Genomic DNA, 14,366 nt, shown 5'->3' with positions numbered 1-14,366 from the left:
TTCACCTTTAGATTCAATGCAATCCCAATCAAAATCTGAGCAAGTGATTTTGTGGATAAATGAATTCTAAAGTCCATATGAAAAGGCAAAAGACCTAGAATAGCAGTCACAATACTGAGGAACAAAGTCAGAGGACTGACACCCAATTTTAAATACAAAAAGCTACAGTATTCAAGACAGTGTGGTATTAGCAAAAGACAGACCAGTAGAATGGAATAAAGAGCCCAAAAAACAGACCCAAATAAATACAGTCAACCGATCTGATCTTTCAAAAAGGACTGAAGAAAATTCAAAGGACAGTCTTTTCAAAAAACAGTGTTATAATAAATATCCACATGCAAAAAAAAAGTCAATCTAAACATTATCCTTATGGCTTTCACAAAAGTTAACTCAAAATGTGATCACAGGCCTAAATGTAAAACTCAACACTGTAAAACTTGCTGAACATAAAATAACAGGAGAAAATCTAGGTGGCCACAGGTTTGACAATGAGTTCTTAGATATAACACCAAAAGCAAGATTCATTAAGGAAAAATTGATGAAGTGGACTTCATTAAAATTTAAAACTTCTGCTCTGTAAGAGACACTGTTAAGAGAATAAAGACAAAACAGAGACTTAGAGAAAATACTTGCAAAACACTTAACTGTTGGGACTGGTATCCAAAATATACAAAGAACTTCTCAAAACTCAACAAAAGGAAAACAACCGATTTTTTAAATGGGCAAAAAGATCTGGACACCTCACTAAAGAGGACATACAGATGGAAAATAATTATCATTAGAGAACTGCAAAGATCAAACTCTTAGATGCCACTATTACACCTAACAGAGGGGCCACAATCCAAAACACCAACACCATCATGTGCTGGCAAGGATGTAGAACAGGAACTCTGGTGCACTGCTGGTGGGAAGGCAGAATGGTACAGCCACTTTGGAAGACAGTTGGCCGGTTTCTTACAAAGCTACGCATAGGCTTATTGTAACATCCAGCAATGGCATTACTAGCTATTTTTCCAAATGAGCTAAAAACTTCTGTCCTCAAAAACCTACACACAGGGAGTTCCCATTGTGGCACAGCAGAAACGAATCTGACTAGGAACTATGAGGTTGCTGTTCGATCCCTGGCCTCACTCAGCAGGTTAAGGATCCAGTGTTGCTGTGAGCTGTGGTGCAGTGTAGGTCGCAGACATGGCTCAGATGCCACGTTGCTGTGGCTGTGGTATAGGCCGGCAGCTACAGCTCCGACTGGACCCCTAGCCTGGGAACCTCCATATGCCACGGGGGCACTGGAAGTGACAAAATGGCCTTCAAAGATGAATGGATAAAGAAACCTAGATGATGGGCCTAGATGATGGAATAGGTGATAAAGAGAAATATGCTATCAGGTCAAAAAAAGATACCATATATTGCCAAGTGAAAGAAGCCAGTCTGAAAATGTTAAAGGCAACACTAGAGAGACAGAAAGAGACCTGCGATTGCCAGGAATGGAGAAAGCAGGGAAGATGAACATAGGTAGAACACCATGTGTAAGCTGGTCGAACTATTCTGCATGAGGCTGTAATTGTTATGATACATGACATTATGTAACGGCAAAACCCACAGGACTATGTGACGTGAGTGGGCCCTCATGTAGACTATGGATTTCAACTAATAACGATATCACTATTAGTGCACTGATTGTAATAAACACACCTTGCACGATGTCAACATTAGAGCAAACTATGGGAAGGGGGGAGGAACCCTGTACTTTCTGGTTAGTTTTTCTGTAAAACGTAAATGACTCTTTAAAAGAGTCAATTTAAGAAAGACCTACTAAGTAAAATATTCTTTTTATCTATTTTAAACACTGAGATTCTACATGAAATTTTCCCGAGAATATGCATTCTTTTTGGCAAAGATGTTTGACAATCAATACTAGAATAAATTTTTTTAGATTTTGACAAACCGTCTTTCAAATGCCATTTTTGTTGCTTATTGATTATGTGCCTGCCCTTGGGCAGGTTTTTGTAACTTCTGATATCAGCATCTTTGTGCGTAAAATAAAAAATTACCTTTCTCACAGGTCAACTGAACTAAATTAGATAAATATGTTAAGCACCAAACAAAAGCTGCACAAAGTAGGCATGTATATGGTTGTTCTTTCTCCCTCACTCGTCCCAAAATTCTTTCTAACTCAGGTAAGGTAGGACATATCCTATTCTCAATCCAGAGTTTCTGAGCTACTCATACCCTGAAGGTACGTGCAACCATTAAATAAACACCTTTGTTCTTACTGGAGCACGATTTAAAATTTTGGGGGGTAAAAAAGCCCACTATTGGCAACTGAAAACTCTGTTATACCAAGACAACGCTGCTATAGGAGTCTTTGCACTAGATTTCAAGAGGCAGCCTAAGATGGTTGTGTTAAGATTTCGGCCACACTCTCAGACTTCCAGGGCAGGCCGCTTCTCCACCATTGCCAGCCGTCTGGGGCATGTCTCAAACTTTTCCACTGAAGCCTTGCCTTTTGTTTCTATTTTTAGATGGAGTTACTGAACAAAAGTTCATTTTCTTCTCAATGTCAGTCCCTTGTCAACAGTTTAGCTCCAGTGGGTCTGGTTCCCCTTAAATTACTAAGGACAACCTGAAAAATAACGTTTTACATTACACAAGTCATTTAAATATAAAATCTCGAGTTACATGAGTCAATTAAGCAATAATTGAAATAAAGATTGTGCTTTGCTTCCTCAAGGTCTTAGCTATTAACTTGAGTCAATTCTTCTCTTTTCCACTGAACTGTGCACATCAGCCTGTGCACAAACTAGCCTAATTTAAAAAAAAAAAAGATTTTGCATGTCACTGTGTAACTCTTTTGTCCAAGAGCATCTCATAAAATGAAGCACCTGACTGAATAAATATATAAGGATAAACCAAGTGGTATGAGTATTGCAGGGCCAAACACATGCTGGGCACACCTCTACTGCATTGGTTCAGTCACACATTAAGAAAAAATAATAAACTGAAGCATGTTCAGAGATCTACAAAAGTCTTAAGGATTTAAAAACCATGCTACACGAATAAGAGTAAGAAAATGGAGGTGTGCTCATTAACCTGTAAGGAAAAAAAAACCAAAACTTGCACTTGGAATTCAAAAAGCAAAATGGCCATCTTAAAATACCTGAAGGCTATCATATTTGAAGGGAGTCAGGCTTGCTCTATGTTGGCCAGATCCTAGACTAACATGATGAGCCACTGACAGACAGGTAAGCATAGATGTCTGAGCTTGCAGTCTAGAGAGTTAAATCCTACAGGCTTTCTATTTATCAATTGTGTGATATTAGAAATATGTGCTATGCCTGGATATAATCTTACTATAAAATGAGGGCGCTGACCTAATGTCTACGGTAATTTTCAAATAAAAAATTACCTGGAAGCACAGTCTGGACCAACTTCTTCCCATCAGAGCATCCTGAACATGGAATCGGCTACCTCACCGATAGCTGTGCCTCCTATCACTAGTTCACAGCAACATCATCATTTGCTCTACATAAAAGCAAAAGTGGAATAGGTAGCAAATTACTTTATGTAAGAGCCAGATGACCATTAGCTGGTGTTATTATAAAAACAGAATTTAAAAGACAGGATGGAAGATTATTGTGTTTTCTACATTGCCATCCATTGAGTAAATTATACTAGGAGTTTAATTCTAGGGGGAAAGAAAATCCTAAATCATTTTTCTAGCTCATCTTTACTGAATATTACATTTTCCTTTGTTTCCTAATAAACTAAATATTATGCTGACACTGGGTTCTTTGAACCTACTTAGTATACCTTAGAGACTAACAGTATAATTTTCTGGTCTGAATGACTTTATATACCAGCCAACAATATTATTTATTAACCTTTCATATAACAGGTTCCCCTGAGTTAACAGTGTAAGTAAATGTTTATAAAACTCAAATTAATTTCTCAAAGTTAAAATTACTCAGGACAGCTGTTTTCTAAATTCTAGCTATCACTTAAGCAAAACAGGCATACACAGCAAATGTGAAGCCAGGCAATAATCTAAAGGAATATGTACCTGACTTTCCATGTCAAGTCCAGTATGTTAAAGAGTGCTCTAGGCCTAAGAAATACGAAACGAAACATGAATCATAAACACTGAGAACAAGGATAGGAGATGCCTTGGAAGCTCTGCACAGCAGGCCAAATACCAAAAAGGGGACGATGGCTGTGGATCTATGTTTCTGAATGCACTTCAAAGTCATACAAAACCAAATCTGTGCTTGATCCATTGCTCTCTTCTGGAAGATTTTTAAGAAAAATCATTTTCCTAATTCTACATTTGTCTGAAAATCCAAGCTATCTGTTACAGTTCATCATCAGACATTACACTGAACACAGGTTGAACATTTTGCTACCTATGCCATACCTTACCTCTTGAGTAGAAATCCCTTTGATCATAATTCCTGAAAACTCCGAGGCACACTTCAAAGTTCTCTAACATTTTTACAGCAGTGATCAAATTACCTTAGTCCATTTAGTGGAAAAAAACGTTAGACAGTGCCTATGTGCTTATTTTTGGAAACAGGAAACTTTCCCATTTTAAGACTAAGTGAGTTTTTTAAATGGGAAATTAAAATACCTGAATAAAAAAGAAAGCAAGAAACAGCTTAGGACATCTAAGCACTGACATTTTGCTCATCTGTTGGAATACAGCAAAATAAAATAAGATCTGTGCACATATTTACAAGAGGCTGTAAGGTCAGTACTTTGCAGTCACAATGCTTATGTGACATTTGCCTTGTTTTAAACAGAAGCTATTAAAAAAAAAACAAAAAAACTGTTTCCTCACTAAAGAACAAAACTGTATACTATAGCTAGCCCCATAAATTACAGTAAAACAATAAGCTTATGTTTTTACACCTCAAAGATATAGAGGTAAATTATGTTCAACATTCTGCAATGTTTTTATTTTGATGCTATTGATGGTGTAGGTAAAAGTCTGTATAATGTAATTTAATTTTTTTTTTTCCTTTTTCCTGCGGCATATGGAAGTTCCCAGGCTAGGGGTCGAATCAGAGCTACAGCTGCCAGCCTATGCCACAGCCACAGCAACACGAGATCCAAGCCTTGTCTGCAACCTACACCACAGCTCAACACTGGATCCCCAACCCACCGAGCGAGGCCAGGGATCGAACCGCATCCTCATGGATCCTAATCAGTTCGTTAACCACTGAGCCATGAAGGGAACTCCAAAATTATTTAAAACACTCATTCCACCACTATTATTATAGTATGTTTGAAATCTCCAGTACAAGATTTTTATTTAACCCTTCCCACCCCACCCTTCTATACACCTATGGTTAAGGCTTAAATTTTGGGGTGGATTCAAATAAAATATAGTCTTCCATCTCCCATGGGAATATGTCTATAAACCTTTCCATAGTTTTATCTCTAAAAACCAAATTTTGTCCACAGAATCTTTACTCATCTTTTCCAAACTTACCAGACTAAGCCAAGAATTTTAGCTCCTTTCCCACCCCTCCAAATTAGTAGTAACTCTAAATCGTAATTTCCTTTCATAATTCTTTTTTCAGAGTATAATTTCTTTAGGGAGCCGAATTACTTCATTTTAATCCATAAGTTGTCATTAATTAAACTTTTATTTCTTGTGTAGGACCCCATCGTGTTTATTTTTAATTTTAGGAGTCTGCTTCTTATGAGTTTTCTTTCAAATCAAAAGGGAAGTCCTCTGCTTCTAAGAGACTCTGCACAGAAAAGGCAAATTGTTCCAGTAGCTTTGATTAGGTTTATGTAGAGAGAAAGATAAGAATCATTGGAACCAAATGGAATCCTTTTCCTTGTTGTCTTGATAAGGTTAAGAGCAAGACACTCTTAAGTCAAGATTTCTCCCACCACAATTATTTGTTCAAGGCAGAACATTAAAATATAAAATATTTTCTTCTCCTATTATGAGTTGGGTAGTTCTCCCATCGGCCATTATTTTCAAGTGATCTTTTTTCTGGGTAGAATAATGGTCTTTTGTATGCTATTTTGTAAGGTGTTATGTTTCTCAAAATCTCACTTTAAAAGATTTGACCATAGTATTCCTGATATTTACAATATCAAGAGTTTTAATGGTTTGCAAAATTGACATATAAAAATGGCACCTTAAAATTTTCAATTCTGGAAATAAAGCTAAGATAAAGCTAATCAGGAAAATGCAAAAATAGACTAAACAGATCACCTATTTCATACACTTGGCATTGCGTGACCCAATGAAGAATCATTTTAATGACCCAAATTCAACATTATAGAATTTTTTTTTTCTCAAAAAATGGTTAAGGTAGACAAGAAGAGGATATATATTCAGCAATATTTAGAGGAAGACACATACAATTAAATACACTTAATACTGTTGTAGTTTTCATTTTCTACTCCTGAAACAAAAATAAGCCATTTATCAGTAAGTGCATTTTTTTCATGGAGAAGATATTTATTAGTTTTTCAAATGATCACATAATACAAATATTATACAAATAGCCATACTAGAAAAAAATAGCTCATATTAATATTCATAAATAAACACTGAAAAATATAGGATTGCATATTGTGACAAGAGATATTAAAAAATCTGAAAGAAAAATGTATCAAAATAAAAGTTAAACAAATCAGTTCACATTAATATACATAAAATTTCACTTTTAAATAGCTTTTAGTGGCATGACGTGAATAGAAATGCACTTACATTTCTTTTGCACACTTTAAGGAACAGAGCTAAAATTTAATTGAAGCATGAGATTAATGGGATTAAGAGATTAAATCACTTTTCATCTTCAAAGATGAAACAAAAGGCTAATAATCTCACAGGCCATAAAATGGTTTGTACTGTGGTTCAAAGAATTCAACTAACTTAATTTCTGAGCAAATCTCACGTTCAGTTCCCTGAGTTCTTTTCAAAATGTTGCGTAGTTATTTTTTAATTTGTATGTGTTTGTAAGAACTATCTCATTAACATTTAACAAAAATAAATCAGGCATAAGAAACTAATTGTGTATGGGAATTCAGAGGTCTCTAGGGAAATTTCCGTTCAAATTGATCTTTTAAACATACTTTTAAATATCATACATACAAAAATTTATTTATAATTAATGAGGGAAAAGCAGGTCTCATAGATAGCCAAGAAAGACCAAAAGCCAGGTTATAACCTAGCAAATGTGGTTTCTAAAAGATTCCTAAAACATTTAGATGCTTCTGTATTATCAACTCCAGAATTTCTACTCTTAAAATTTATACCAAATAAAACAAACTGGCAGCATCAGGTAACTTTTAAAACCTTCTTTTAATAGCTTTTGACTGACCAGTTCTTAGATACCAGAGAGAAGTAAAACACTGTGATCACTACATTCATCAATTAATCAATAGTTTGGATAACTACCTGCAAACACTAACTCATACCCAGAGGCTTATTCTAATACTACTAATTGCCCTTGCCCTACATATAAAATACCTCTTTGTTTCAGTATCATTCCACTTTAGCATGCCTGCAATGCAGAACAACACTTCAAGTTTAACAGGTATTTACTACTTTAGAAGACTGAACTCAGAAGGCATCTCTACATCTACCCTGGAATCTTCGTTGGTTTGACAAATAAGAATAAGGCTCAAGACTAGAAAAAGATAAGCCAAAAGAGTGCACCCCAATATTTAGACTAACTGGGGAATAATTCAGAAGTTCCCCCTTTATTTACTAGTTCACAAGACAGCTTCATTAGGTTTTCTGAATCTCCTAGGCTACTAAAAAATAAAAAGTCTGCCTGCTTCATTCAGGTGATTTTCAATCCCACAAATCTTTTACGTGGAACAGAGAGCTGCTTTTTAAAGAAAGGAGTCTCTCATGCTTCCCCTATTTCAGTCTTCTGAATAGAAAGGAATATTTTCATGGCCATGAATAATTTCACTCTGAAAAAATTATGTCATTATTTGAGCCCTTCCATTTTCAGACCAAGAGTACACCAGAGTAAATCTTAACGTTTATAAATGACAAGATCAGGTGGCTCTCTCATCCTTGTGTCTTCTAGACATAGTGCGTGGCTCCGTTCACCACTGCCTTCCAAAGTGCAGCTGCTGCATGTGTGACAGATATCATCCATGAAGGCTCTGCTAGAAGAGTTCCTTTTGCTGAAGTATGATGTTTACCAGTTGAAAGAAATCTGGGCAATTAGAGAACAAATAAACCGGTCTCCCATTATCAAGATACCTGGAGTCACAGAAGGAATCCACCAAGGAAAAAATGAAAACTTGCCAAAGGCACCAAGTTCACGTTCTACCCACTGTCGATGATAAGAACTTCCTGGAATCAAATCCTACCCTTGGCATCAAAGAAACTAAGAGAAAACCATCTTAATGCCATGGGGGGACATCTAGGACAAGGCTCTTTTGCCACAAGTAACATCATTCCTAGGGACTGGAAAACTACTTGTGAGTATAATTCACATAGCTTCCAGGGGTACTATATCCTGAAACTTATATGCATTAATAGTTTCTTATTAAAGAATGAAGCCTAGATTTGACAGTAAAACCATAACGGTACTATCATTGCATCTTGGTAAAGATCTACTTAATATGAAGTCCTAAAGTTTGAGGTAGGAAAAAAAGACCAAAAAGTTCTCACTAACAGGGTAGGATAACACCTGGACATCCGACATCAGACTGTGTAAATTAGGAGAATCCAGATGTCCAGCTTGCCCAAAGACGAAATAAAGCAACTTCTTAAATACTGGAATATCAAAGAGCACTTAGAAGTCCACAAATAACCAGTAAAGGCTAAAATGGGCAAATAAATATTTCCTTGTTAAAAATCCCTGTGGACCACACAGGCATTCACCAAGTCAAGTGCCCCGCCAAATCATCCATTGCTTTAATTATCTGGAGAGAAAATTAAGTAAATTTTAAGTATTTTCTGAATGGGCACTGGTGAGCATTCTTAGAAAAACAAACAGATGGCAGCCCTACTTGGTTCTTAGATGAACCTCAGGAGTTTAACAGCAGAATTAAATGGCCAATGGAAGGACACTCCACTCTATAAATAAACCCAAGTAAATAATGGAAAGCACCCACTTGTTTATTATCCTTTCCCACTCTCTCCAGAAGCTGGATATTCTGCCTCCAAGGGTTCAGTGGAGAAAGTGGACCCCTGACGTCAAAAGCTCTCCGTGGTCTTGGCTGTATCTGTGGCTCTAGGATCACTCCTTGCACCTCTGGTAGGAGAGAAGCACTGAAATAGAGAGCTGAATATAGATTTAAGAAAAAATTCTTATTAAGAAATTACATTCTCTGGTCATTTGAGCTTGTAATGACTTATCCTCAGGATAAAAAGGAGCTACCCTTGGGCATTCTTTCTTTAGTGCCTTCTTAATTTGAATTTTAGAAGTCTGTCACCACAAAGGATTAATTCCTCAGTAACTATTAGGAAGGGACCTATCTTGGTCTGAGCCATAACACACTCTGTGACAAACCACTCAACTCCAAGTGGAAGACCAAATCAAAAAAATGATAAATTAGGACTAGAAACAAGATCGTAACTAAGGGAAAGGCACTCAACCTCAGATATATCAAAGGAGGAGTCCCAGTTAATTCTTTTGTCAAAGAGAAGACGATGGATTGAAACTTGAAACAGAATAATCAAGCATATTAACAGGAATACTATAAACCTCGGAAATTGCCTGAAAAGCTGGATTTGTTCTCGGTTTTTAAGTCTTCAGTAATTTAAAGAATTAATCAGACTACAGTCCCATATTAACAGCAATACAAAGCTAACCCTGAATTTTATCAAGCTATGACCACTGTCACTGAAAAAGACTTATTCTTCAAGCGCTCATGTTTAAAAGTGGGAGGGCAGAATAGTGGACATAGGCAATACATAACTAAAAATCTTTTTCAAATGCATGATCATTTGGTTTGGGGTCAAGAAAGACCAGGAAATAATCATTAACGGCTACAGTGCAGAAATTAAAGCAAAAAGATATATACCCAAATAACAGATGATAAAGATACTGGAAAACAGTTTTCTTTATTATAGAAATAAGGTAAATAAGAGAAGGAAGGTCAAAGCACATAGCATCTGATCAAGGAAAAGCTGAAAGGAGAAAAAGATAGGCAGATATGTATTTACAGTTATAGGGACTGCAGGATAAATTGTAACAGTGGAAAACAGATCAATTATACTTTGTGGTACAGAGTGATACATCCCTATTAAATTTCAGATCTTATTCTAAATAGGTGCTGCATATTCCTGCTGTATGGAACAGGGGCAGTCTGATTTCAGGGACATGTTCACATCTGGGGATCAATTAAGGAAAAAAATGCAGTCAAATAATCTCTCTCTCACACCAACTGGTCATCGCAAGGGTTCCTTACCTGTTAGCGGAACGAGGGCTGTGCTCTCTTGTTCGCTATCAATCAACCAACAAAGGTTAGAGTCTCAGCACTAAGAAGGTAGCAACCAACCAAAGTTAGTGTTTTAATGCCTTCACTTCCGCCTGGCTCTGCCAGTGTGGAAACATGCCAACAGCTGAAAAGGAATGGTTATTCCATTACCTAACAACAGTTAGACGCCATTATTGATTTGGTTTGGTTTTTTTTTCAGCCTGAAGATGAAAGAATGAACTTAAAAACCCTTCTGTACTTTCGGAATGTATTCAATTCTGTACAAGTGAGAAATGAAAACAGTTTGGGCTAAGAAAAGAAAACCTACAAATTTAACCACCAAATCTGTAATTTCCAACATTTACAGAAATGAAAAAAGAAATCTAAAGGAAGTCGAGGGGGTGAAACTGCCATCTAACCAGAGGTAACAAATAACTAACTACAAAAGCGCTTTAGGAACCCACATGGCAGCCATTTTTCATTAAAAGTTTCCAATAGATTTTAAGTCCTCAAGTCGGTTTTGAAGAGGCTATTTTTTTAGCTGCAAACCCAGTACTTCATGGTAGAACCACATTGGGGAGGAACATGAGGGATGACAAAAGGAAAGGAGCACAAAAAAGATCTGGATACTGAATGTCTCAAGAAATGCAATCTAACCAGGTATTTCCAAGAGTCCAAAAATCCCAAATAGATTAGCAAAGTATTCCAGCTACATTCTTAAGGGGTGGCTCTTGAACAGATGAGAAAGGCTCAAAATTGATACATCAGGGCCCTTTTGTTTTCCGTGGACCCATACAGTGGAAACAGGTACTACAAAAGTGCTTTTGAAATTATTAAACAGTCATCCTCTAGCCTCTTCTAATCAATTTCCTTAACAAATCATTCTTTTTCATGTCTAATATTTCACTATAAACCATGCAAATTTAAAGATTCCCAAATGAAGGAAATCTAGGTAAAACCTAACTACTTTAAGATACAGTAAAAAAATCTATTCAAAAGCTATAAACAAGGTAGGACTTTCCAAATTTCCCAGTTCTTCATTTCTTGAATACTAATCAGTACTTAACAATATATCTGGTTGAAAATACAGGCAAAAGGGGAGCATTCATTTTGGACCCGATAATACTCCTGGTAATTTAGGTTTACAAGCCCACTTCACTTTGAAAATGAAAAACAACTCCCAAGAAATTGTATCTTGCTCAGATTAATAATGGTCAAGCCTACAATTTTTCTAGTAGGAGCTCCAAACCTTTGATTTATTTAGCAGACTCCACAGAATATATAAATTAAAAATGCAAGAAAGTGAGATTTTTAAAAAAGCAAATTCTCTAGTTACAGGATAAATTAAATACACAAGTTGGCTGGAGAAACAGATCCACTTGAAAACTTTTCCCAAATCATATTATTTTGCCTGAAGTATACCTAAACTTGTGGATTCAACATATTCATCCTCAAAAACGAATTAACAAACAGATTTCCATAAATAGAAATTATTCCGAATCATTGAGGAAGGCTGTATCTCTTGCTCCGGGAGTTAATGACTGTGAATGCAATAATATATCACTTACAGAAAATGTAAAGGCAGCACTTTCACAAGCAGAATGAGATCCTTACTCAAACAAGAAAGAACAACCTTTTGCAAGACTACTACTGATGGAGACTCATAAGAATGACACAGTAGGACCTAACCTAATTCTATTTTAATAGACAGCACTCTTCTAGGTGATATTCAAAAGGAAAAAAGAAACCAGTTCATTGCAGGGTTTGCATTTCAACCACTAAAGAATAAATTTCAAAGCAAAGCTAACCCAATCAGCAATGCTGAAGTGCCACAAAGGAACTCAAACAAGGTGTCTATTAATCTACCATTTTAACACTTTGGATACCTAAAAGTCTGTACTGAAAATCTAGTTATATTCAAATAAGAAACAGTCTAAGTATTTTATAAATTCCACTGAGAAATTCTCCTGAAATGTGCAAACTAGACTATTTGTTCCCAATACTAAATGATTAAATGAGGATATACTGTTTATTAGTTTTAAGCATTTCTAATATTAACAAAAGAGGGAAAGCTACACTGAATCATTTTCAAGCAATGAAATAGAAGCTTATGCATTTTTAGAAAGATTGCGATTTCTATTCACTTGTGTTATGGGAGACCTAAGTCAAACTTACTAATTTAGAGATTTACATATTATTCCTAAGGCAAGACACCTGACTCTAACTGGGAGCCAAGTACTCTAATATCTTTTTCCTAGTCATCTGTTATCATTCACTCTTACTGTCTCTAAGGCACTTCTAAAAAGAAGAAGAATTTCTCACAAGTTCCACCAAGTGTCCAGACAGTTCCAGCTGGCATTAAGAAGAAAACAAAAGAACATCTTTAAGAGAAGCAGTCTTTGGATCTCCAGCCCCTAGACTGCACACTGAGTTAAATACATTCAGTAAATGTTTCACAAATAAATGAAGTCTCCTGGCCAAGAAACAAAACACAAGAAAAGGAGAATTTTTGCAAGTGGCTGATATCTAGAGTTTCTTACCCTAAATTAAATTAAAACTATTGAAAGTATTAGCTTGATGGAATCTCTTCTGGAGGGGTCATCAGCTTCTAGGATTTCTAAGTATGGTCAGCCCCAACGTCAAAGATAGTATCCTGAGATGATACAAATTTTAGCTAAACTACAACACCCATAACAGCCATCATAGATTTCCTAATGTTCTTTTCCAGCCGTAAAATTAGTAAGAAAACAAATGGATACTGCCAGAACATCCAATTTCAATTTTCCAATTTTAAAAAGTGAGACATCTTGCCAAAAAGCAAACAAAGGCCAGCTTCCTTAAAATTAGTTAGCTGTGGTACTGCACTGACTCTGGAGGAAAAGAAGGTTTTTATCTAAACTACAGCCCTGGATATACTGTTAAATGAGATATGCCTTATAAACACCAAAATAAGGAAGAAAGCTCACAACTTTAAGGAATGCATAATATGGAAAGCGATTACCTAAAGGAGAAGAAAGTTGTAATGAGAATGAAGAGCCCTAATTATTAGATTGCTTCAAGATATCAACATCTAACCAAATTCCAAGATTTATCAATAGTTTCTCTTCATCCTTTTGGAAAAGATACTATCTCAAAATGTTATAGGATTCAAGTTACTCCGCTAGGTTTAAATGCCAAGTATTCGTTAACAGATAGAAAAGAAGTAAACAGCTTAACCCAATTATGTCTTTATGTTCCACTGACTACACAATGAGGAAGTAAAACAGATTTCAGAAAAGAAGTGCACAATACATTTTTAAAGAAGTTAACATACTACAGAATAAAGGATAAAAGACAACCATAAAAATATATATTGACTATAAAAAAGTCAATTTTAGAGTCAAGCTGCCTCTAACAGGCAACTTCAGGGTCAAGACGAGTGAACACAAATATTTAGATTTACCATGACATTCTCTGAATGAAAAGAAAGAAAAGAAGAAGGCCTTAGTGAAAGTAATTTTAAAAAAACCTCTAAATCACCCCGGCAAATTCTTTTCATAATTAACCCAGCCCATTGCTTTTACCTCTCTAGCATCTTCTTCGCCTGTTTATTCTGCTAGTGTGAGATGTTTGGCTTTGTTCTTATAATTGAGGCCAGCATATATTAAAGTACAGACACCGTATGGGGTAGGGGGAGGATCAACTTTCTACCACATTTTTATGCCAGGATCTTGTGTTGTACTACACTTGCAATGAGTGCATTCAGTAAAAGATGAATACAAAAGACCACTAAAAAAATTTTCTTTTATGAACTAGGCTGCCTTTACATTAACTCCTTTGTGTTTATCGATACATGACAAAAAATATCATATCGACAACAAAAATATGTTAAAGAAGTAAATTTAAAAGGTTTTGATCAAGGAAGAATCACCGATGGATGTTAAAATTAATGGAAGTATGACGAGAAACAATATTTA

General features: G+C 35.8%; 1 protein-coding gene across 5 annotated transcripts in view; it reads right to left on the bottom strand.

The window, feature by feature from the left end:
• Nucleotides 1-14,366, bottom strand: part of TSC22D1 (TSC22 domain family member 1) — a 115,620-nt gene that overhangs the window by 77,076 nt on the left and 24,178 nt on the right. The window contains exons 2-3 of one of the 5 annotated variants that reach the window (XR_001299571.2): nucleotides 9,103-9,272; nucleotides 6,454-8,195 (exon numbers count right to left, since the gene is read on the bottom strand). The exons of 2 other annotated variants lie outside the window; for them this stretch is intronic. Coding sequence is in view for 1 of the 3 variants with exons in the window: in XM_013980546.2 (XP_013836000.1) it covers nucleotides 9,185-9,272 (88 nt within the window). In the remaining 2 variants the exon portion in view is untranslated. Of the gene's footprint in view, nucleotides 1-6,453; nucleotides 9,273-14,366 lie in introns of those variants that run through there. 2 more of the 5 variants (XR_001299570.2, XM_013980546.2) reach the window with 2 other exon arrangements.

The sequence above is a fragment of the Sus scrofa genome, chromosome 11 (genome assembly GCF_000003025.6).
Source record: "Sus scrofa isolate TJ Tabasco breed Duroc chromosome 11, Sscrofa11.1, whole genome shotgun sequence".
NCBI lineage: Eukaryota > Metazoa > Chordata > Mammalia > Artiodactyla > Suidae > Sus > Sus scrofa.
The sequence above is the reverse complement of the archived record's forward strand: the minus strand, read 5'-3'. Positions and strand labels throughout refer to the sequence as shown.